The sequence below is a fragment of the Sabethes cyaneus genome, chromosome 2 (genome assembly GCF_943734655.1).
Source record: "Sabethes cyaneus chromosome 2, idSabCyanKW18_F2, whole genome shotgun sequence".
In the NCBI taxonomy this organism is placed as follows: Eukaryota; Metazoa; Arthropoda; class Insecta; order Diptera; family Culicidae; genus Sabethes; species Sabethes cyaneus.
Window position 1 is genome coordinate 140230884 of NC_071354.1, and position 25849 is coordinate 140256732.

The following is a 25849-nucleotide window of genomic DNA, read 5'->3' on the forward strand; positions in this document are numbered from 1 at the left end:
GATCAATTCAATTTGGAAACCGAAACTTGCTTCAGAAGACGCTGTTCGTTTAATTCCTCCTCGAGAAAATTCTTCGAGTTTTCGACCGAAGAAATCTACGGTGATCTACGGTGGAGCGCAGCTGAAAGACCAAGAATATCGAAGACGCAAAACTATAAACATGCATGAGCAAAAGCTCTCCCGTCCCCCTTCTGAACCAGAAATTGTGTAATACAGTTTGCTCAATAAACGCCGAAACTTATGACGATAAAAAAAAGTCCAAATCCGAATTGAGTGAAGACGAGTACTACTTGATATAGTGTGAACCAGCTCGACTCTAGCCTGCTAGGTACATATGTAGAAGACTTTTATGATCCTATTCGTAGAAAATTGGTTGAAGACCATCCGAACCTTAACAGTGTAATCCCGCAGCAGTCAAGAATTCCAAAAGCGAACAAAATTGCAGAAGAGAAATGGGTTTGTGATAAAATAATTAAGCAGATTTTTTTTTGAATTGGTCGTATTGTTATTATTTTTAACATTAGATAATAATTATAATTTTCAAAAAAAAAGAAGAAATAATATAATTATATACAGAAATTTACACAGCGTTTATGCAGAAGAATTTTCAACTTTATTTTCCCTTCCATATTGCTACACGGTTTTGCCCATCTCATTTCAGCGCAGTTGGTTTACATACACATACGTAGTATACTATCGGGTAGGGGAAAATTGTATGCTTTTTTTTGTTAAACTATGTTTTCTTTTGCTCGAAAAAAAAAACAAAAATGTTGAAGTTCAGTTTTGAATTTTCTTTTACTGTTCAAACGGTTTTGGTATAGTGGTTTCATGCTTCTTTTTTTCGCGATGTTTAGTGGTATAATAAGCTTTCCTACGTCAACTGATTGGCTCTATATTGAACGTTTTAATCTTTCGGTATGTCTTGATCTCTTATCTATTCAGTTATTTTATGTTGCATCTATTACGACGAGAAAATGGAAGTGGTACCTTAGCATGGTGTAGGTGTGTAGGTGCAATTGTTAGACGAAGCAATGTAAAAGGGTATGGGAGTATTGTTTCTGGATAGTTATACTGTTATTTTCAATTGTTTACAATAGTTAATTTTTGTTCTAAGGATGCATATAAGAGGCTTGTGTTAGGAATTTGAATATATTTGACATCATCCTTGTTTTTTTGCTTTATTTCATCCATTTATTAAAAAAATAACAGCTTAGGTACAGTTGACAATGTAATGATTCCACTTTAGTTTATGTTTATATAGCGCTTTTTTCTTTATTTATCGTTATTTTTAATTCATAGTTTGTATTAATGCTGATAAGATTCTATATGTGCTTCGTTTGCTGTCTGACATCGAGATTTTGGACATAATTTTTCTCCATATAGGTTTGTTGTTTATAGGTTTAATTTAGAATGTTTTTTGTTTTGCTTGGTAATATTTAGTTTCAACAGCAAAGTTTCCTCAAAAGGTTTAGTAGCTAAAAAAAAAACATTTCAACAAATGGGTTGTATGCCAAAGGATACGATTACTCTAAGTTCTAAATTTTTAAATTGTTTCAGTTAAGTTTGTTCTCCTGTTCGCATTCCAGTTGCTCACTTATTCAATAATATTCATCCTTTTAATAGTGTTTTCAATGTTTGTTTTTTTTTAGTTTTTATTTATATTTCTTTTCTGCTACATTATAATGCACGACTAGATAATACTGGAAATTAAATCCTATACGAAATCATTTTTCTGTTTTCTTTGCTTCACTACTTACTCGCGAGACTTTTTTTCTATGCGGATTTTTGTTTGAATTCTAAATTTAAAACATTAGATTCCTGCGCTGGTTTGTTTCCTGTTACTTGTATATAATATGTCAACAAAAGCATTCTTCAATAATAAGGAAAAGAAGAGAAAAATGCGAGGAAAATCTATTCTTCTTAAATGTTTACATTCCACATCACTTGGACGAGCGTACAAAAAGTCATAAGTTTTGGTTTTTTTTCGTCTTGCAATTTTGTTTCTAAGGCAATTCAATTGTTTCTTTTCGCTACAAAATGTTCACGTTGCATGTCGTTAAAATAGAATCAAATTTTCCAATTTGTTAAAAAAAGTACTATAAGTATTTCCTGGTGTATCATTTGCTTTTAAGGATTCCATAACTGGTTAATTAGGTACGTTTTTGTTTATCTTCGATTTAATGTTATTTCTATGCTGTACAATCTAGTTCATGGTTGACGCGAAGCACGTGTTGTCTAAACTGAAGACATTTGCATACATTTTGTTGCAGCAATTTCGCTATGTTCTGGGCTGGGTAGGGTATGCACATCGATGCGATGCGGTAACAAGGGGCCAACCAAACATTCATTGTGTTCTATCATTTTTTGGCCTCGCTGTGTCAAACGCAGCATGACATAGGCGCTTTTTCATTTAAATTTAGCGCGAAAAATTACAACATCCGCTTTATTCTCATCAAAGTCATATTCAAGTCTTGTGAATGAATTTTATTTATAAAAAGACGAGAAATAAAAGCACGGAGCATGCTCAGATCGGTCAGAGGGAAAACATTGAGGCAGTCGTCGTCGTCTACGGTTGTGTTTTTTGGTCCGCGAAAGCGGATGCGCACGGCAATATATGCGGAGAAAAAGCAACACAGAAATGTACGACCTAGGCTTGTGTGTGCTACGGCTGAATATGAGAATGTGCTGTGTTTTGACTGTCACATGCAAGTGGCGTAAGCATTGGCCAAGGAACAGGTTTGGAGGAATTGCGATGCAAACATTCGTGACTTTCTTGCTGCGCTCACTTGGAAACCTTCCTGGGACGCGACTCAAGCAGTCTGTAATTATTGAATATCGAACACGCAATGGAAACTGGTACTTTTACAGGTCCTGTCCACTATGCGATCCATCATATGATTTGCTACGCGCACTTAAATCTTCCTCATATACAGTCATCCCGGACATTTCATCCAGAAATGATATTTAATGAATGAAAATGGCAGTCGTTTCCTGTTTCTGAAAAAGTCGTAATGCTACCGAGTGAGTATGCTCTCTTTCGTAAGAGGAAATCTCCAAAGATAAATGTTCTACTTGAGTTGAGATTTCCTTCTTTCTTTCTGCGCGCTAGATCTTTCGGTGTCGTGCCTTAGAACATACTATGAGAGTACGAAACCTCAGGCCGCCACAAAGCGAGGTGAAAAAGGGGCCGACTTTCATGCTTTGATAGATTAGACAGGAAATTCTTAAAAACCGTACGATCGTGCGTACAGGGCACGTAGCGATCCGATGAAACCGGTACCCTAAACTGCTGATATACGGGGTCCCTAACAGCGCATTGTTGTTATTGCTATACGGTCGATTCAATCGTTCGACGCTGTTCACGACCCTTGAAAGTATTTTGACTCAAATTCCAGCTAACGAAGAGAGACGCGGACAGCAGAAAATGTTTTCCTCCCAAAAATCGACCATTGCTGACTGAAGATGCAAGCGAAGATAAGAGAAAAAAAACGAATGAACAAACTGTGGATCATAGTCTTCTTTCCACGACCTTCGTGTTTCTGAGAGGCAGCAGATGGTTGAAATTTATATTTTAGATTTCAGAGCATTTTGTCAGTTTTTATCGATTCTCGGCACAACACGATTTATATGCATCAGCAAACGTACTTATGCACACGAGAGTCGCTTGATTGGCGGTTGTTTAAATCATTAATTTAATCTCCCAAAGTTTTGGGTTCAATTATCGTGAAAAAAAATAAGGAAATATTTTGCTATGAATTGTGTTTAACCACTCTTTAAAGTCCTCTCACGCACATTACTTTCCATGCCGAATAAAATATTATCTGCTTTGTATGTTTTTGAAGCGTACATATAGGTTATCACTGTCAAATAAATATTTTATGTCTATAACACACTATGTGTGAGCTTTCAGTCTGCCATGGCATGAATTTGGTTTACACATTCCGTCTGATCGGTCAAGCCCCTCATGAAGGAATCTGCCCCGATGCTCGATTATTCGCATGCTTCGATTATTAACACGAGAATGACCGATCGGAGCGCCCCTTGGTTGTCACACGGTGTGATTGCGCTTGCCTGTACTGTCAGCGGTAATCAGCTCTTCTTTTGCGCGATGTGGTGAATGCACCACTTCAATCAGCGCTTTTATCAATTTAAATAACAATGAACTGATTTTTTTCACATCAGACGGCAACATGTACAACGTTTTCTACTAACCACACTACTGCGCCCCGACCGACCGGTCGCAGGCCGTTGAGCGACGAAAAGTACATTCACACTCGCCATCGGTTTTTGCCTGATTGGAAACGTGATGATTTTTGCATATTTTTCATACCATAAATCGCAGTTCACGCCAGTCCGCACCGCGCAATAACAATAATAACATCAGCGGCAATAATAATAAGAAGTCGTCCTGTAGCGTGCGCATTCCAATCTACATACGTTCGATTGTGGAATGATTTGCGTGGTGGGAAACCATTTGTTATCAAGTATTGGCAACCCTAAATGTTCTGTGACGTTGCTTTCGATAGTTTAGTCGATTATTTCATTTCCTAAAAAGGGTATGCCTGGCACAGGCAATTACCTGCACACTTTTGAACTTAGTTTGGCGAAACGAAAAAAGAATGTTGATTTCGAAAACGAATTTGCCAGATTAACCTAACGGTAATTTGCAAAATGGAAAACATTCTAGCCTACGGGTTTGCAAAACGATTACTTTGGAAGAAAAGAACTATTACTTCTGCATTCCCTTCACCACACGAAACTGCTGCAACACGAAATTGTTCGATTAGTGCTATAGTTCAAATCTGTGTGTATATTCCTCTTTTCTTCCTTAGTTGAAGATTTCGGTTGTTTCGACTGTCTGAAATACAATTAGCTCATACCGGATAATGCTGATTTGTTTTTATTCTTGCTTTCTTTTTTTTCTTTTCCTGCATGGTAAATATTTATACAGAAATATAACTACACATTCTTACAAGCTCGCGCACGTTTTTGCTCGTTCTCGCAATCATCTCTCTTTCTTTCTCTGCCTCATTCGAACACTCACTTCATGAACGCACTGACTGTGAACGCTCCTGAAAATATATTACAATATTTTTCAGTTGTTGTTTCGCGTGTAGTTAAATATAAATATGTGTATGAGTTTTCTCTGCTCTGTCATTCCACCTGATAGTTAATATGTACATATCTCGCAAAAATGCGTCCATTTTCGTACAATTTAAGAAAATATTTCCCTCCGGTTTGCTTACTCTCCTTGAGGTCGCTATATTAAATTAGACATTTGGATAAATATGTATAGATATCTACAAAGATTTGTCCAGCTCTCTGTTCCAGTCACGTTTTTACTAGCTTCGACCTACACGTCCTTCGGCTTGTTGAAGGGTCCGTTCCCTTCCTTGGGAGTAACGATTCTATCCCGAATCTAGCACCCAATCTCTCCGCACACAGAACATCTCTTAGATTTTCTGGATATTTTTAAAATATCAAGAAAACAGTCGCCCGATGATTCTGTTACTTCGTATCGTTTAAGCAATAGAAGATACTCGTATGAAACAAAGCTATGTTAGAATTTTTTTCTGATTTACAATTTCCGGAAATGCCCTAATGATACCTATAGCCCATGACCTAGCAGATACGATGGCGGATAACTTGCAGCAATTCTGCCAGATGGCCTACCCGTGAGCTGTCACCCAAAAACTCGTTCTCTCATTACAGACAGTGTACGCGTTCTTACTCTTGCGGCGAACTATTGCTTCCAGTAGCGAAAGCGTTCGCAGGCGTTTCCAATAAAAAAAAACTTTAATCTCTCCGGAAAATTGAGAGATTCCCACCTTAAACTTTATACAGTTATAATAAATTAGCTTTTGTTTTGATCGACTTAATTCGTCTTTCTTGTTCCTATACATTTTTTTTGCGTGACGGAACACTAGTTTACTTCCGATGCTCTATGTTCTATGTTCGCCCTAGATGATATTGGCAATTATCGTTACCTTTTAGGCTGACGCATTAGTGAGTGGTTTAGTGAAATTGAAAAGAGCAATTTCTTGTTTTTTTTATTCTTCATTTGCTTGCTTGCATAACACGAAAAATAATTATTATTTATATCAAAAAACATAACTCAATAATAGTCTGCAGTCTTTGGTTAAATTATAATTAAAAAACATTTTCGCCCTTTTTCAATTCGTTCTTTCTTTTTTTGTCTGTGTATCTCTCTACTTTCGAAACGCGTGAGTTGATTGCTGTGCTGCTCGCGCCCGAGTTTATTATTATTACCACTATTGTTTACCGTTGGACGCCGGATGCGATAGTGATCTCTGCCAGCGGGTGTAGTTTTTCGAAAGCAGCATCAGTTGCTCCATTGACGCTGTTGCCGCTTTGCCGTTTGGTCAGAAACAATGTTGTTTCTGGCATTCTGGCCACCCGCTTACAGATACAGCATATATCAGTATTCCGGACTGGAATCGAGTAGCCGCTTTTCGGGAGTAAGATCGCTATGGTGATGATGATGGTGGTGATGGTGTCCTTTTCCGAAGGGGCTGGTACTGTTAACTGCGGTGAATTTGCTGCTGATGGTGTTGCTATGATGATGGTCCGCGATGTCATTGCCACCAGATTGCGGTCCATTATGATGATTATTGCCACCGCCGCCACCGTAAGCAGTTCCACCCAGTATGCTTCCGGCGAGACTGCCGCCACTCTGTGGCTGACAACGGCAACCGTGTCGGGAATGTTTAGCGTAGCATTTGGCACCAAGGGCAACGCAGCCCCGCATGGGCCAATAACACCAAAGACAGGGCAATGCCAGAGATAAAGCTCCGAGCCAACCCCATCGAGTCGTTCGTTTATGTGGTAGACACGAACAGGGATCATCAGCGCAGGATATAGTATCACTTTCTCGTTCCAGTTCGTGATCCTTGGCACAATGATAGTACAGCGCCTTGACGCAGCAAAAGCATGAAGCGTAATCGATGACGGTCTCTGCACTGCAGAGACAGGTATTGTCGCATAGCCATCGTGAAGGAAGCTGTCGAGGTCGTTGGCATTCTTCGCATCGACACTTTTTACACTGCGGACAGGTGATGGAGTTTGCCGGGTGCAGATCAATGTCCAGTTCGTGCAGCCCGGCTGCCGGTGGGTCTTTGCTGAACGCATTTGATACTGGTTGTTTGGTAATTGGCAATGTTGACTGTATTGTTGGTGACCCACCGGCGGACAGTGGCGTCGTGCTCGCTGCCGTCGTCGTTTGTCCCAGTGGTAATATATTTGGCCTAGTGTTGATAGTATTATTGTTAAAATTCCTACTGCCACCGTGCAACGTCGTAGTCGTTGCCGTGGACCCAATTGGCTTACCAAGTGTCGACACTGTTGTACTATTGCTACTACTGATAGTGCTAGGTGAATGTAACCGATCATTATTTGTTTGCGATACTGATAGTTGTCGATGTTGGGTTGCGGGTGAGTTGACGGACGAGGACAGCACCGGGGACGTCGCCGTCCTGGTGGGCGTCGTGGATCCAACAGCATGCTGCTGTTGTCGCTGGTGGTTCGTTGCAGGCGAGAGTCTACTAAACGGTGTATCGACATACTCGTTAGTAAGCCTTTCGTTCTCTGGTCTAGGTGCAGCCAGGGTGACCGGGGATGTGGCGGACGCGGTATTCGACCCGGTCGTATCTATGCTAGGGTTTAAAATGCTCGGTATCGAAATTGATGGTAAAGCTGCCGGTGGACGTTGTCGCGAGAAGGTACTTGCTGGCTGGGCTAGGCTATTATTACTGGTATTACTACTAGAAAGATGATTGTGGGTCGTATGCTGGTGAGGATGACGATGACTGCTACTGTTGCTTCGGGTGTGCAGCGGCGTCAATGGTTCTATTTGTGGGGCAGGTGGCAGCGGTGGAGGGTTTGATAAACTAATATTGCTACTAATGTTACGTGCAGGGGAACTGGACGAGCTTAGATTTCTAGGTTTTGGTGACAGTTGCGGTACGTTGTTAAGACTTCGGTTCGTAGTCGTGCTGATCGTCGTTTTTGCGCTATTAGCTGTGGATTGATTGTTGTGATTGTTACTGGCAGCGACAGTGGCGCTCATTATGGTCGGCTCAGGAGCCCGAGGACGATGAACACGGGGTAAAGACTTAGGGGGCCGAGGAGGCGCCAAAGGATCGCCGCCATTTCTGCGATCCATGTAGCTCGATACACTAACGGCTTCGAAGCGTCTTTTTCAGCCGTGGTCCACCAAGATCCGTCATCGTTTCAATCGCCATCTACGTGAGAGAGAAAAAAAAAGAAAGGAAAAGAAAGTTTTATAGTTTTTGTCAGCTAAATCGCGCCAGGCAGTATAGTAGCAACATCTATCGATCGAACACTACACGTTCTGTCGTGTGACCGATAACGGTGTCGCCAGCGTGCTGCCTCGCTGCTGTTGTTAATATTGTTTTTGTTGTCGATGTGAAATATTTTTAGAATCCAAGACAAATAAACAGAGACAAAATTGATTACTGATAGCACCAGGCCACTTTCGGTTGGCCAGACAGCAAAGCGTGATTTGAGCAGGCAGATATTGGATTTCATTCACAGTTGTCCGACCCCCTACCGGTCAGCAACATGTTTTACGATCGTTAGCAACAGTTAAGACCAAAGTGACGAGCTAAGCGTAAAAGTCGACTTGGGAAAGTTACAATGTATGATTATATAAATAACTGTGTGTTATATATTACATAGAACTATTTATATAATTACTTTTTATGCTGACACGTGTTTCCAATAGGTCAATAATGATTGACGAAAAGAATGAGAACACAGGAAAAAAAGAAAAAAAAAACAAAAAAAATCGTATGGTTAGATTTTTTTCTGGCCGCTAATTTTTTTTATTTCTTTTCCTTCGGTTGTCGTATAAGAATGGAATGTTGACCGCCTAGTCTGCGTATGGTACCGTGGTAGTGCGTGCGCGCGTATAAGTCCGTGTATGTGTGTGCGAGAGAGCGAGAAAGAAAGAGCGCGTGTGTCCATTTGCGAATGGACAACGAGTCCGGTTGATTATTATACGCTATTCCAACTGGCGTCAGGGACATTATTGACTTAGCATCACGCCGGTACAGGTTTTTGCCGATTTTAGCAATTCCACAGCCAGTTTTTGTTGAGTTTTTGCCATATATCATCGTGGGCAGACTCATTCCAATTCTGCACGGTGAGATCGCGCCGGGATTGGCAAACAGTAGTCGCAGCAAATAGATATTTTGAACAGGGCATTTGCTCCGCTTTCGGGCAGTACGACCCACATATGCGACAGTTACGCCCCCTGTACGCATATAATTATTCATAGGATAACACGATAACGCTGAAAAGTAAAACAGTACTCTAACAAGCAATTGAAATCTGAAGACACTCCTGTGGAATTTTTACCAAATGTAATTTTCTCCGTTTCCAACGACAATGCATCTTCTAGAGAAATAATTGTACATTCTCAAATTTACATAGCTTTATATGTAGCCATTTTAAGATTATTATGATCGACGGTTTCCGACGATTGATAAGATATAACTATCTTATCAATCATGACTACGTCTGTAATAATAATTAATATAAAAAAGTTCAAACCAATCTAATTATAGTTAAAAATAAGTCGCAAAGTCATAAATTTTAATACTATTAGAAGAAATGTATAAATGCACAACTTGAAAGCAAAGTTGCCAAAAGCATTTAAATATTTTCGAAACGTTGTACCCACTAGCCGCCATCAGGCGCACGAAAAGGTAGATTTATTGGTAGAAATAAAACCAGTGCTTGAAAAAAGTTATGTGTAAGAATTTATTCAGCACTGGCTATTGAACTTAATAATTGAATTGTGTTCAATCCCAGTTGCAAAGATGTTTTTGAAGCAAAAAATCTCTGATAAGAAAATATCAGAAAAGTTGTGTTATTAACACCACCGCATGATTGACGTAGAAATGCTTTGGGCAGGTTTTTGCTATAATAGCTAGAATAAGAAAGCTTTGTTCGCGATTTTGAAGTCAGAAAAAACAACGGTTTAAGGAGAAATGAGCAGTCATTATATTTTCGTCGAAAATCCCAATTTCGGAAGCAGTTTTTGGGCCCAGGGGTTCTGTTTTTAAAAATGTATTCACAACATTCCTCTTGCCAATCTGAACACAGAGAATATAGGGTACCGGAGGGTATTTTCAGCATGCTACTAAGCCTACATTCCCTTTCTTTAGCTGCGCTTTCCCAAATAAACACTTTACCGCTATATAACAATGCTGAAATTAATGTAGCACTCATAGGCTATAATGTGTTTCAGCTATTTTCGTATTGCTAATTTTTATTCAATAAACAGCAAAACCACTGTTTCTCCACTAGCACGTATTTAGGCCGAAAAAAATAAAAACAATCCCTTACGTGTATCCGGTCTCGATCGATGATGGTTTGTAAAACACACAATTATGTTCACAATAACTTATTCTAGAAATTAAACAGCTGTTGATACGGTATCACAGAATAATTTTACTTCTTTTTATCACGGAGGAACACAAAAATTCCCCTTCCTAATTTGCAGCATTTTGTTTTTAATTTCAGCCTAAAAAATAGGTGCTCCATTTACACTACTATAAATATGCGAGGTAGATGCGCCTGGAACACTTCTAGCATGTTGAAATAGCTAGTTTTTGGAGGACAACCACTTGATTCTGGTGCTAGTGAATGTGAATGATTTAATGTAGGGGAGAGACGTCGACAGTGAGACATTTTTTTTCAGGAAATTTAAAATATTTTCGGTGATAGCTACCAACGAGCACTTTAATCCATTTGAAAGGTATATCCTTCTAGTTGCCTGAAAAAAAGTTTCAGTTGTCATAAGCTAAATTAGTTACAGCCACAAATGTGAAGGTGTGTTTTTGTCTCACTGTTCCCTACTAGGTGGGAAGATTGAGACAACGAGTATTGAAAGCTGAGATACATATTTAAATTCAGTTCAAACAATATTTTTTGGATATAAAGAGTAGTTTAGAGGCCGTACTTTTTATTGTGTGTATAAAAGATACATAATTATTGGGTATGATTGAAAATTCCGACTATTTTCACATCTACATATATATTCATATAAAGGACTAATCCTAGTCAATTGCACTTTTAACTATCACTTCAGAATTAATTTAAAGTCAATTCATGTGGATTGATTAACAATTTAATAGAAATAAATTCGAAAAAAAAATCGCATGATGTGAGCATTGCCTGTGTGTCTCACTGTTTCCAATAGGAATGTTTTATGAAAAACAGTGAAATAGTGGTGTTGGCAAACAATTAGATTGTCATATTTTTTGTATTTTTATCTCTCATTACTATGTGATCCCATGTAGTAAATTCAATTTGGATTTATTATGCGGTTTGCTGTTGAAAATCACCTGAAAATGATTGCGTTAAAATTTACTTCGACCCCCCCAAAAATGACTTTTGTTGAAAAATATATTGAAAAATTACCTAATTTTTCTCAAACTACATTATGTAATATAGGTTCACAAACTTTACTTTCCAGGAAAATATCATGGATCTTGAATGCTTTATGGCGAAGTTATTCCCGTTGTCTCACTGTTCTTGCTGTCTCACTAGTTATCTTCAATGAGCCGATATGTAGGCAACATCGACACATAAAATACCCTACTCCCTTTTGATCTACTGTTGAAGTCCACCGAATAGGCCCTTGGGTGGTGCTGTTTGCTCATCGCAATTTCGCAGATTTCGCAGGTTTCTTCAAATAGATATAACTGGTTTTTGGTAGACGATAAGCCTCAACAAATATGCCAACAATCAGCTTTATTGTTGATTGAGTAACTAAGAAATTACGGTCGGCGCCCGCGCAGTACCAATCATTGAGTTGTTCGAGAGATTGCTTTATAACTGTTATGGTTTGTAACAGACAGGCCGTCGTAAATTTAAACACCAGAGACACCACAATAAAAAATGTTCTCCAAAATAGTCGCAGCAGCTTCATCATTTCTGGCGGCTATAACTCAAATTTAATAGCGTTTTATTAAGACCAAAATGCACTCAGATATTCAGTTCAGGCTACCGCTTTTTGTTTTGAATTTTTGTTTCAAACAAAAAAAAACTGCTTTTGAAATTTACGACAATCTATGACGACTTATTTCTCCTTAATCCACCTGGTAGTGAAAGGAACCATTGTTATACCACCATACTTGTTATTTGAAATTGAAACCGACACGTTTTCGGAACATAATTCAACTATTTGTTAACGCTATATTAGTTGCTTTCATTCGGCATGAAAATCCTGAAAATCGGTTTAGTCGTTCGAAAGTTGGTTTCATTTTAAAGTAACGGAAAAGTTGGCAAAACGATGATTTTTGGGGCCACCCAAGCTCAGAAATTGGCACTCAAAACTGCAATTAAGAAAGTACGGGTCTAAAATTTATGGGTAAAAAATGACAATTGAGTTGTTTGTTAACACCACCATTTCACTGACTGAATTCTTGAGTAACATAAAAGTCGGATGACCAGGATTTGTCCTTTATATGAATGCTAGCTGACCCGACAAACTTCGTATTACCACCAATTAAACTGTGTTGTACATAAATCATGTCTCGGATGATCTTTGTCACAATCTCGAGTTTTGCTAATTTCTGAGGAGTTTAACCTTAGATGATTCATTTTGGCAGTTACGTAACTATGGTCCCAGGTAACCAACCAGCATTACCAGTGCTATTCAAATGCAAGCCAATAAGCATTTAAGTCGCCTTAAATGCTACTTAAATGTCATTTTGGCAAAATATACAGCTACTTTACTGCTAACCTTCTTATAGTGCTGACAATGCTAATTTGCAGCTAATTACCGACACAAAGAATTTGAATAGAATTTTGGATGCCAATTTACAACACTTATACAGTCAAAAAGCTAATATATAACAACGTGCAGTATAAAATACTAGATATGCTGATTTGCTGCCCCCTCCCCTGTGGCCGGCGCTTCAAACGGCGGGTCGCCGCCAACACTCGCGGCCGTCTCGCCCTAAATGATCTAGTGTTACTAAAGATAGTTTTGTGGTCTTGTTATTGACTAATATTTTATGGAAGAATCTCGAATTTCTCGAGTTCGATTAGTTTTTAAGTTACGCAAAAATTTCTGTTTTATTTGTATGAGACTCCTCATCCCCCTACCGCCGGAGTGAGAGGCCTCTTATCATCATAAAATAAATTCAAGACTCCAAAATCCCCCACATGCCAAATTTGGTTCCAATTGCTTGATTAGTTCTCTAGTTAAGCAGAAATTTGTGTTTCATTTGTCATTTGTATGGGAGCCCCCCCTCTTAGTGGGGGGAGGGGTCTCTAACTATCATAAGAATCTTTCACGGCCACAAAAAACCATACATGCAAATTTTCACGCCGATCGGTTTAGTAGTTTTCGATTCTATAAGGAACATACCGACAGACAGACAGAAATCCATTTTTATAGGTATAGATATATGTGGAAATAATCAGAATTTTCAACCATACTCAACAATAATGTATCCTTTATAGACACAATAAGCTGCACGGCCTCTAACCTATTCTTTATAACCAAAAACTATGGTTTAAATTGATTTTAAACTGGTATCTCAGTATGCAATACTCGTTGTCTCACTCGTCCCACCTGTTGGGGAACAGTGAGACAAAAACCTTCACATTTGTGGTTATAACTAATTTAGGTTATAACCAAAACCACTGAAACTTTCTACCAAATAATTTTATAAGATTTAATTTAATAAATTTAATAAGATAGATTAAAGAGCTCGTTGGTAGCTATCATCAAAAATTTTTTTTTAAATTTGTGGAAAAAAGTATCTCACGTAGACTTCTTTCCCTGACACAAAATTCAAACAAAATCGGAGCAATTCTAAATTTTGATACACGCTTTCTTAAGAGATTGCAAGTTATTGTTGTGTGTTGTCGATATCAGTTGGACTAAGGTCTTTAAATATAAATAGTTTGTTAAAAGTCTAGTTTACAGGTTTTCGGTAATAATGAATTAGGCACAAGTAGGTGAACCAGTCACAGGCTGAAAGCCTGAAGAGAAGCGATCAGATTCAGATTCATTGACATCACTACTTGTAAGCTACAAACACTTTGTCATGTTCATTGCATGATTGCGTTGAGAAATATAACAGATACATACGATTGGTTGTGTGCATCGTATGAATCGCAATACAAACAACATGTGTGACCTTTTTTCTCGCAGCTAGGTAAGATGTAACACTGTGATCGACTGCTGAGACTGTTTAGAGAACAAAATCTTGTGATTAACGCTAAAGATTCACTGTATGTCATGATCTGTACGGATCGTGATCTGTGCGTGTGGCGATAACTCACAGATTTTATCAAAATCCTAGGCCTAGATTTAATCGTCGTGAGGAACCTGTTGGAACAAGGAGACTGTTACTTTTTCTGGCGTATTTCCCAAACACAGACATCAAATTGGTCTAGGTTTAATAGTCGTACTTAAAAAACCTTTAACCTGTTGGGATAAGGAGATATTGTCACTTTTTCTGGCGTGTTTCCAAAGCACAGACATCAAATTGGTTCAGGTTAATCGTCGTATCGTAAGGAATTTTCGATCTGTTGGGACGATGAAAAGGAAAGCATTCAAAATCACGGTATGGACTATTTAGCTGTCATCTGTCTGTGAAACAAGGCGATCGCGAAGAAAATGTATTTGACCTTGCAACTTTTCGTTAATTTTCACTATTTAGTGATTGAATAAGAAAATTATTATGAATCGTTTGATCAAAATCAAAGCAAAGCCTTGGGCTTAAACATGTTTCTTGCGACTTGACCCTTCTTTATCAACAGACTTCCAGCCGGCTATTAGACTATAGGACAGTTACGGGGCTAGTGCTACAATTCTACTGACTATGTCTAGCAGCACCGCATAACCGAGTGTTGAAGCAAATCTAGATAGCATTTCAACAGCCTCATTCTGTATTCCGACGGGTCTTAATTTGCCCATTCGATTTATGTTTGCGGAATGGGGAATACCATCCACTTTTGTTCGATAAAGCGATCCGTCGAAATACAGAATAAGGCTGGAAATACCATAAACGCATTTAAGTTGGTCCAATCGTTGTTCCAGAGAAAATCAAATACGGCACGGGGAGGTATTTTCAGCTCATTAAGCGATGGCATCTATTTTTTCGGCCCATGGCCTAGTTCTAGTGGAAGAATAGGAGGTTTTGACGTTTTTTGAATAAAAAATAGTAGATTACTTACAGTATTGAGAAAATAGTTATAACATATTAAAACTGTATGTCGGTAAAGTATTTTTATTGGCGAAAGAAAAGGCAAATAGGCTGAATTTAGAAACCTGCTGAAAATACCCTCCCGTACCCTATCTTAAATAAGTAGAACGTACACTCACACAAATTTGCTCCGTTTCCGAAACGAATTCAAAGGTTTGCGGCAACTGAAAAAAATAACTTTTGGAGCGCAATTATAGCCTTCCATCGCTTGTGAAAACCAAACTAGAAAGATATCAAACCAGAAAGGAAATCGGGTCGCATTCCATTGCGCCGCTGCTGGCGAAGGCACAGTCTTTTCTTCCCCGTAACATGACATACGACACAAATTGTTCTAAGCCCTTGTTGATAAGATTGGCGGACGCATTCACCACGCATCGCTCATTCATCCGGTTTCTTTATTCGAGATTCCACAGGCGAACGTGAGCGGAATCACACAATCTGCTAAACAAATTAAAAATTAATGAAATATTACTGACGCCACCTTAATAAGAAAATTACGATCGAAGTGTGTGCTGTGCTGCCTACGGGAGTTGCACACGACAATGAGAAGCGCCGGCCGTCTGCGACACAGACATACAGACGTAGATCTATGTATAACGATCGATGACGACGGTGACGGTCAAAAGTGACTGTAAGGATCGTCGTCTGCGTTATCTTTAATCGTTGTGAATGTGGATTGACACTATTGAATGCCACTGTCGCCGTCGAAGACGAATATTATTTTAAACCAGTTTTTGAACGCTGCTGGTGTAAAGCAGAAATCTTGCGGGAATTCGTCCTATCACAAAAGAACGCGACAGTGCAACACACCATTATGGAATAGACAACTATTTGTTGGCTTGTTTTTGAGCTGATTAAAGCTTAAGCTAAGTACTGTATTAATTCACATAGCTCCCTGCTCTGCCGGCGGAAAATAATGTTCAAACAAATTCGGTAGAGAGGTGAAGGTCGCGGATTTGGGCACGTGTGGCAGATGATAAATTTTTTGCATGAATGAATGAATATTTTCGCCTTTCTACGACCGGTCCTTAGCCGGTTGGCTGACTGTAACGAGATGTGGCCGAACGAAGCTTGTTTTTTTTCTATTTTGTTTTTCGAGTGGCGAATCTGTGTGTAGGTCGACCACGGTCTCGCCAGTTATTGCAGGCCTTGCATTGCATTGCGGACGCTCCCCGCATAAGATATTATCTGCTGCAGTGTATTACACTGAGCAAACCATTCCATCGATCGGTGCAATTTGCATTACTTTTATTTTAGTTTGTTCGTTTTTACTTGTGTGTTAACGTTGAAAACCTCCGGTTACTATTTATACATTGGCGGAGCTAGGTGAAGACTAAAATTTTTCTAGGCTGAAATTGACTCCACTATCTGGCAGCAATTCTGTTCATTTCAAGAAAAAGTTAGAAAAGCTGTGTTTAAATATTATCCGCGGAGATAAAATAAAAATATTAGTCGCCACTTTGTTTATCAGACCGTTAATTTTAGGAAAATGACTCCAAAAATATCTTTTCTGGGAACGTTACATCTGTGTTCGCCGGTTTCATTAAGACTTAAATGAGTCTCTGACTACGGTCACTGGATCTCGAGGGGGAACTGATTTGCCTTGCGAAATATCCTCACCTACGTCAATGAGCTATTTTTTTCGGTCATTTTTACACAAAAGAGAAAAAGTTGTTTTAGTGTCCGCCAGAGCATTCACGTTTCATTACAGCCGAAAATAAACTTTAAACGACGGTTTCTCTGTAATCTTTTCTGCCTCTGCACCAAGAATCAATCGAAAATGTGCTCAATTAAAATTTATTAGGAAAAACCTAATGCGATGCGAAAAGTGGTCCTTAGAGACAGGTGTTGTGTGGTCGTCAGTGAGCGTCAGACGTTGAAATTCACCTGGGAAATTGATACGCCTTTGTCTTTTGGAACTATGCGGAGGTAGTTAGCGGTCACCAAGCGCACAATATACGACACTATCTGTGCTGGCCGACCGACGCTGGTAGACGCATTAGCTTCTCCTACGTCTTCGTCTCCGTCCCCCAGGAGACACCGGAGAAAAATATCACAACAAGTACTGGCTCTATTTATCGGCCCACGCGTGTCCGAGTTTTGGCATTTCTTCCGATCTCCGTGTTTCCATCGCGTTCGCTGATCCACGCAATTTTGCTCCGAGCCGAAGACGACGAATTGAATCCACTATGCGTGGGCATTCAATGGTGGTAAACAGGATGAGTGAGTAGATATTTGACGAACACACTTCAACGCCCACGACGACGCGCGGCTGCTATTTCGTTTAGCTTTACCTACCGTCCAACGGCGGATGAAGGGATATAATCGGACGATCGCGCACGTGTTCAGGCCACTATAGCAGCGGGTTTCACCGTGGTGTCCTAATAGCTCGAATGGAGAAAGTGCTGAGGGCAAATAATAAAGAGACAAATGGAAGTAAGGTTAACGTTCTGCTGAGTGGTTAACACTATGCGCTGTCAAGTTTTGACGCGAATTGATATGGGCACCGTCGTCTCACTTCATGTGAGGAAGCTTGCGGTAAGCTTTCAAGATTTTATGTAGCACCATAACGATAGTTTTTTCGAAGCCGTGCTATGTGGCACTGAATTTATTAATTAGATTCTATATAAAAAATTAAAATTCAAATAAAAAATTCACTGACGTCATGCAAATTTAAATTTATCAAGTATGCTTATTTTGCTTGGAAATCCAGCTGAAGGTTTTCGTAGTACATAAAACCACTAGCTAAGTGGCTGATGTTACTCGCCCTTTTTGTCACTCAGCCACTTATACCTCTGTTTCCAGCGATTCCCGTAATACAAGAAACAAAGTCCTTTTTCCTCATTTGGACGTTCCACGCACTTGTCAGGAATCACCCATCCGTTTTATCAACTCACCTACACACTCAGTTTATATCAAAAGCCGGTATTTTTTTTTAACAGTTGACCTACCGACAATCGACCCGAATGTATCATTGAAATCGGTTCAATGTTTCAAAAGTTATGATGTTTTAAAGAAACGCAAAACAGATAGATTTTGGGAGTTACTTTTTTCATGGAATTACTGTTAAACTGTAGTGCTGGATGAATTTCAATAATTAATGCATTGTTGTATAAATAAAATGGCCATAGTCAATTTCTGGTAGTAAACTAACATAAATTTTGACATTTGCGAAAATAATTCGAAATTCGGCAATATACTTTCGAAAAAAAGCGGTTGACTTGGCATAGCAACGCTCACTGGTTTCGTAGCCTAGAACATCAGCAGCTGGCCTGTCTGTTTCAATTAGAAATTAGAAGTTTTACTTTATTCAGAATCATATTGCTGTGAAAAAAGGCTAACATCTCCTAGGAGTTAACAATTGGCGAGGGCGGGATCCAAATAAGAAAAAAAGATTCGTTTCTATTTTACTATAGGAATTTTCAAAAAGGGAGGTGACCCCGAGCAATATCAGACACTCAGCTAGTTGTACATAACATCTAGCTTGATTCGACCCTGACAAGCTAGATTTTGCAGATTATCATGGGTATTTTGAGCTGATGTTTTTTCGTGTACTACCCTTGAATATTGAGGCAATATTTTAAACCTCTCGAATGTATTTACAAATATTCATAAAAATGCTGAAAACAATAAAAAAATATTTTAGCTCTTTTTCGTATTGTAAAGTACAGTATAGGCATTCAAAATGGGAATATAGACTACGGGTATGAAATGGAAAAGTCAACTAGCTATCATAAGCCCCTACCTAACGCTACCACGTGGGTATACCTGGAAATACTCCAATTAGTATAATGGAGCATCTAAGCTAGGAGGTGCGGGGTCATGTGGTCCTGTGTGGTCATGTGTGCTCCTGATCTTACAACTGTAGTTTTAGGCTACCATCGGGCCACACGACTTAACCCAAGCAACAATGTGAGTTTTATTGTACTCTTATGGCGGTTTTCATGACCAACTTTGGTTTTAAATGCTATCATAAGAGTGTAATGAACCCCAAATTGTTACTTGGGAATTTTCAAGTGTTATATTATTTAAACTAATGTGTTTAGTAGTTGGTGTCTTTAGTCTATTTTTAGAGAGCGAAAAAGGGTGCTATATCCTTGGCCAATTGCAGCCTGGCTTCTGGTCTTAATGCCATTAGTTCATTCCCGAGGGTCCGAACTATCACTTAACCTTTATTAACAAAGATGCTCCCAACGATTGAAAATTGAAAATATATTCTATAGGAAGCGTTTGGTACGGGAGGTCTACGCTTCCCAAGTAACAATTTGGGTTTTATTATACTTTTATGATGGCATTTAAGATCAAAATTGGTCATGAAAACCGCCATAAGAGTACAATAAAACTCTCATTGTTGCTTGGGTTTCCCCCTTTCCCTTAATTTCAAGTAGTTGAGTGGAATTGGGTATTATTTCTGGTTCCACTTGATTCCAAAGAATTTTCTCTGCAGTACATGCTGCGCAGATGGTCTTGTCGTTGACAAGAAAAGCAACTGATTCAAGCAATCGTCATTTTCCAGAATGCTTTCAAGAATTAGCTGCGTTAGTATGCGATTAATCAGATTAGATTAAAATGGGGATAAATATGGTTTATGTAAATTGTCAAATTTTGTATTTATCATGAACAGGGCTTAAAAAGGGATCGCAAGTTGAATGTGACTGCCGTGAATGCGAACTTTCCGCATTCAAACTCCGATTTTTGAACGATCATTTGACCGTTTTTTTAATCCAGTCAAACTGCCGCTTGCGCTGCTGCCGTCGTACAATTCATGCGGCATCTCAGCAAAAGCAAACAGTCGATCTCCCGTTTTGCTTTGCGCTTTGAGAATATAAACTGCAAACTGACTGGAAGCATACGGTGACGTATTTTTTCGTTTCTCTTTTTGTCTCCAAATCGGCTGCTCACAGTAAAAGTTTGTCACCCAGACGTCGGTCCGACGCAAGCAAAATATTCGTTTGTATTGGACGGAGTCCGACCGACTTCTTCCATGCACATGTAGTGGTTGTTTTTTTGTAGTATTGAATCATACGATTGTGCGGTTGCTTTTCGTAGCGTGGTGATTGCCAGTCATTTGACTGTTTTGCAGTCATTCGCTGCTCCAAACGGTAAAGGCAACTTGATCGAAACGAAAATGTCAAAAAGTTTTAGAAGCCGTTCGTTCTGCAGCGTGCAGTCGGCGTTTGACTGAGCAAAATGCCAGTTGTGTTATGCATAGCATTCGTATTCCACCTCTAAACGGACGGTGTGAACTTGAATGCGCGTTGGTGTGACTGCGGTAGAAAAAAAGGATCGGTCGAAGCCCTGATCATGAATTTGTGTTTCAGTCGTGAATTCTTGCATTTATTTAACTAAAGCAAACTACATATCTGTAGATTTTTTCCTTCAATACAAAACGTATATTTTTTATGCAATCAAAGTAAATTCAATCTATGATTTTAGTAGTTACTCAACTGAACTCGACACCGTGCCCGTTCCACCATTCCCGAACGAACGTAATCGAACGCACTGCAAATTTTTGTCCCAAAAAACTGCACATTCATGCCCCGTGAAAGTCAGAAATTCCCGAACACTCGGGGCTCAAGGGCAGTAAAAAAGACACCAAGACCCGAAAATGACTAGTCGTTTCGAGCAATCAGAAGAATGCTTCATTCTTGATTTCTAGGGATTTTCCTGCGCCGGGTCACCCTCCCGTCCGTTGATGATCCGATCGTAAAAATCCTCTTCTTCAACGGAATTTCATTGATCTTGCTGGTTGGCAAACACAAAATCTTCATCTTCATCGACAAAAAAAAAAGACTGAAGTAAATAAAGGCCGCAAGCAGACAGGCACACACACATGCTCATAGTTGATATACAGAATGAGATAACCATAAATAAGAATAGCTAACAGAAACCTTTCGGAATAAGTCTATAGACCGTGCAGGCTGGCGCGGCAGATTACCGGTAACCGGTAGGGTGGCCAAGCCATGGTTGCTTTATTTGATTTAAGTTTTGCTTTTTTCACTTCCCGATGGCAGAAATAATATCAACCTTACAGAACAGTTATTTCGAACTTTTTCATATTGTCGGTCACCCTAAGCCTGTAACCGGTCGCTGAGTCGAGCATGAACGAAGCAAGATGATACTTATTCATCTTTGAGCAGGTATATTTTGGCACCTTCATAATGCACCTCTGTTACTTCCTGCGCCAGTCCCTGCAAAATCGTAAACTTTGCGATGTTCTGAGGAATGTATCGTAACCCACTGGTCCCGGTTTTATTGATGCTTTTGTTCTAACTCAAGTACTCAGGTCATTGTTTTTGCTATTCATCCACAGCTGGAAGATACCGCTGATCGATCCTTCTCGCTTCTCGTACACAGTTTCGTTTATGAGCAGGCCAAGGAATGTGTTTACTACTCCCAACTCCCAACACAGCGTACAGCTCAAGGTGGTACCTACCTTCTGGAGAGGTATAATTATGATTATTATTGAGCATATAAACTCCACTGGACATTTCAAACCCTTGAAATTCTCCGGCCGGTAGTTTACGAAGTAAGCAAAGAAATTTGCATTTTTGTGAACGAAACAATGTGTCATAAAACAAAGATACTTGAAATTTTACCCCCCTGTTGATTCGTGCAACTCGCCACGACAAAGTACCGGTTGTCATCCAGCGGAGCGGGGTTGGTTGGATTAAATTTTACGACTTGACACATAGTGGGTCTTCTCTTTTAAAGCTAGTTTTCGAATTTCCTGAAAAGTGACCTCATCCGTACCTTCTCAGGTCACGCCATATGATATTCGAATAACTCGCCGGGTAGAGACTACACCTGATTCAGCACGCCCTCAGCCGCTTATGTGGTGAAATTAAATCCAAATTTTGTGTGTAGAAAGGTGAGGAAGACGCGGGCTAACTGGTTTAAAAAAAGAGAAAAAAGATCGTCTGTCCCAATCACGACCACTGGCAACTGGTGCACCTAGATAAAAGGTATTGATTACAACTTGATTTTCGAACGCGATTCAAAAATTAAAAGACGCCAATGTTGCTTTTGTGACAAGTTTTGGGTTACAGTGAGGCATTAATGCATGTTGCTGCTAACTAAAAGTTAAACAAGTCCAAGTGCCAGGGTTAGAAGGCAACCGTCTGTGCCAGCTAATGATCTCCAAAGCAGGTCATATAACCAACCAGCAACGAGGGATTCCAAACTCGAGATTTTCAATTCGATTGAAAACTGTCGATCATCAAATTAAATTAGATTCAGGATGGTTGAGACGAAGTGCTTGTGTTACAAGTTATGTTTTGTTGTCATCCGCAACAACTTGAACGTACCCACACACTTGCATCGTTTCTTCAGTTTGACCATCCTCCCTGCCTGAGGACAGAAAGAAGAAAGAAATCTCATCTCGATCATCATCATTCGTAATTATGTCCGCACGCTACAGCTGGTACGCAGCTGGTGAACATGTAGGTCGTGGGACGAAACCAGCAGTGCATGGGGGGAACGTATATCTGAAGAAACGCGCAAACAACGCGTGCGTGTTTCTTCCAAAGCCTCCTCTTTCGTTGTTGAGGATCATCCGATCGCAAGAGACGTGAACGTAACTACAGAAGCTGATCTCCTCTCGGACGTGCTCTGTGTAATACACGGACTAACCCCGCCGGAATGACCGTCGATGCTCAATCTCTAACGCGTTTAGCAGAAAAGAAGAAAACATTTGAACGAACGTACCAGCGAAGGAATAAAGGTTGTTATTACACTCTCCATCATGACGAGTGCCCGGGTTTTCTAGAAACAGGTCGACAGTGAACCTATGGTCTCCATGTCTGCAGATAAGCAAGGAAACCACTGTTAGCGAAAAGACGGATTGACGGGGTTGGGAAGCGAAAGCTAAAGAAAACAACAAATAACATAACGAAATAAGGCGAGAAGAGAAATAACCCATGACAACAACAACAACAACAACAACAGCAGCAGCAGCAGCAACAGCAACAACAAATCGGCGGGCACGTACGAGCCCGTATCGGATGGTCCCGCGCGCCTGCTAAGTGGCGGTGGCTCGAGGAGCTTCTCCGCGCGCCAAGGTTGTCGACCTCTGACTCGCACGGTTTTGCGCTCGCTGCGGTTTTAAGGGGGTTTCGAAGTTTGTTGCAGATTTGAATGATGTTTACAGCCTGAAGTTTTGTTTGCTGCAGTAATGTGTGTTGAAGTGTGGCTTTTTTGTTCGCGGAAATAGAAAACTGAGCTTGCGAGAATATTTGAAAACCTAGCTGGTTGCCAGCTAGGGAATTTGGCCGGTAAGCGAGAATGCACTGACTGCGAAGGTGCTTCATTAAACTAGGCTAGTGAAGTCGATGAAGTCATGAAAAGAGGAGGTTTCTGAACGGTATATGATTACCGCACTTAATTTTACCTGTTGACTTCGAATGTTATAACTTAATACGATTCTGTTAGGGAGTTTCTTGATGCATTCTTGGTTCGCTAATTTCCATTAATTTATACTCATTGAGTGCAATTTTAACGAGTTAGCTATATGTGAAGCACTTTTATAGCTAACATTTCTCTATAACCATTCATATTTGTGTAAGTTTTCACAAGCAGCCAATGAGCACTTTATTACTACGTCACTACATTCCAAACTTTCTGTTAATTGTGTGTATACTCATCAGAAACAGACTATTTTTAGATTAAAGAAATGAGGTGTTTTCTACGTTAGTGCTAAATACGGAAATTATGCACAAACTTTTCAACAAATTGTTTTCAAAATATTTCATATTCCTATTTTCAATTTGCGTGCATTTATATGTTGCATTTACACTTTTTACGTAAATGGATAAGGTATAATCAAAGATATGCTCTATTTTTCCCTGATATTAAGCTTTTTAGCATGTAAAATATACCAATATAATATATTTATATATATTTATTCTTAGAAGTAGTCTATTATTTACAGAGTTATTACAGTCAATTGTCTTGTACTCTTAACAGATGGCATCCTGTAAAAGACGAGTCATTTTTTGTTCTATAAATGCTCGGTCTTTCAAAGTTATACTAAAATTTTGCAGCAGCTAAAACGTGAATTTGACGAACCTTGGTAGTAGATAGGTACTAAAAAAACGAAAAATAAAAACAACCCACGCAGGCTTTTTATATATAGCTTCCCAAATTAGCAAAATGCATTAGCTAACCTCAAAGTATATAGTAAATTCATTTTTCGTGGTCTTTTTTACAATAAAACAAAAGTAATTGGTATGTTTTCAAACGATTTTGTTTTGCGTCACGTGAAACAATTAACTACTTGTTTACTTATATGATTGACGAGAATAATTCAAATGTAGTTGATCTTTTTCCTATTTTCTTCAATATGCTCACAGCTTGAAGTGCGCGAAGCATCGAAAATATAGTACAAGTCAATCTTAAACATAGGTCAATAAACTTGGATTGTTTTGGGTACAATTTTATTCCTGTCATGCAGTGGCATCTTGTTTATACCGCACAAGCACAATCTAATATTTACCAACAAATTAAACTTGTTAATTCTTAAAACTTACAGGCAAGAATAATATGTAGGGGAAGACGGGGTAAGACGGCCCCCCTAAGCGAATAAATTGCTAGCATAAAATGTGTACGAAAATTCACCTTTTCTTGTTCCACACATGGAAAAGCATTCATTTATCTACAATTAAAAATTATATAAAAAATTAATTAGTCTATTTTTCCGTGAGTTTTCATCAATTTTCGAAACGTCTAAAAATTACTCGTTCACAACCAGGCGGGGTAAGAAGGACCACCAAAGGGGTAAGACGGACCATGGCGGAGTAAGGCGGATTGTGGCAGATTTGAAGGTTTCTTTGAGTTGTAAACACAATTTCAATATTATTAACTAAGTAAGAACAAGTTCTTAAGGGGTTTTTAGGTACATGCTTAAAGAAGGTATAGCTTAATAATTTAGAAACCTGCTAAAAGAAGGAATTTTACTACTAGTTCAATTTTGAAAAAAAAGTAGACGTTATTTTACTCCACTGGTTTTTATTCACTCTTTTCTTGGCGTTATTTTGTTGATTTGTCAGCAGGACTTTTACTCTTTGAATACGCTTCACTTTAGATGAAGGTAAAGAAGGCAACACATTAAATGAGCCGGTAAGTGAATTGGATTCATCGAATTTCGATTCCGTTAGATCCAAATTTACATTGATTATGTTATTGGCACTTGTTGGCTTCTTTTGAAGTGGGAGGCTCTGTGTTAGACAGGATGATCTCAGATTCAGGGATAATTTTTATTACAGGTGTACTCTATTTCGAAAAAGACACTGATGAAGCCTGCAAGTCGTAAACGAAATGCGTATCTGTCAGAATAATAAAAAAGTTAGTCAAATTCAACAGGAAAAAAGTTGGTTTTTTCATTCAATATTTTTAAAATCTATTAAGACACTGAACAGAAGAACTTTAGGCAATTATGAGCACTATGACGTATGGCCCTTTTACCCCGTGAAAAATGGCCCGTCTTACCCCTAGTTAACAATTTACATTATTTTACTTTTATCTCTCAATCCGTACTATTTTATATACCTTTTCCGCCACACACAGAACAAGAATTA

At 39.1% G+C, this 25849-nt stretch overlaps 1 protein-coding gene across 1 annotated transcript in view; it reads right to left on the bottom strand.

Annotated features, from left to right (window-relative positions):
- Positions 1 to 502: 502 nt before the first annotated feature.
- The window catches only part of LOC128733713 (protein sprouty), a 40787-nt gene continuing 15440 nt past the window's right edge, over positions 503 to 25849 (bottom strand). Inside the window, exon 2 of the mRNA XM_053827481.1 lies at positions 503 to 8261. Coding sequence (XP_053683456.1) covers positions 6440 to 8182 — 1743 coding nt within the window. The 5' untranslated portion in view covers positions 8183 to 8261 and the 3' untranslated portion in view covers positions 503 to 6439. The remainder of the gene's footprint in view (positions 8262 to 25849) is intronic.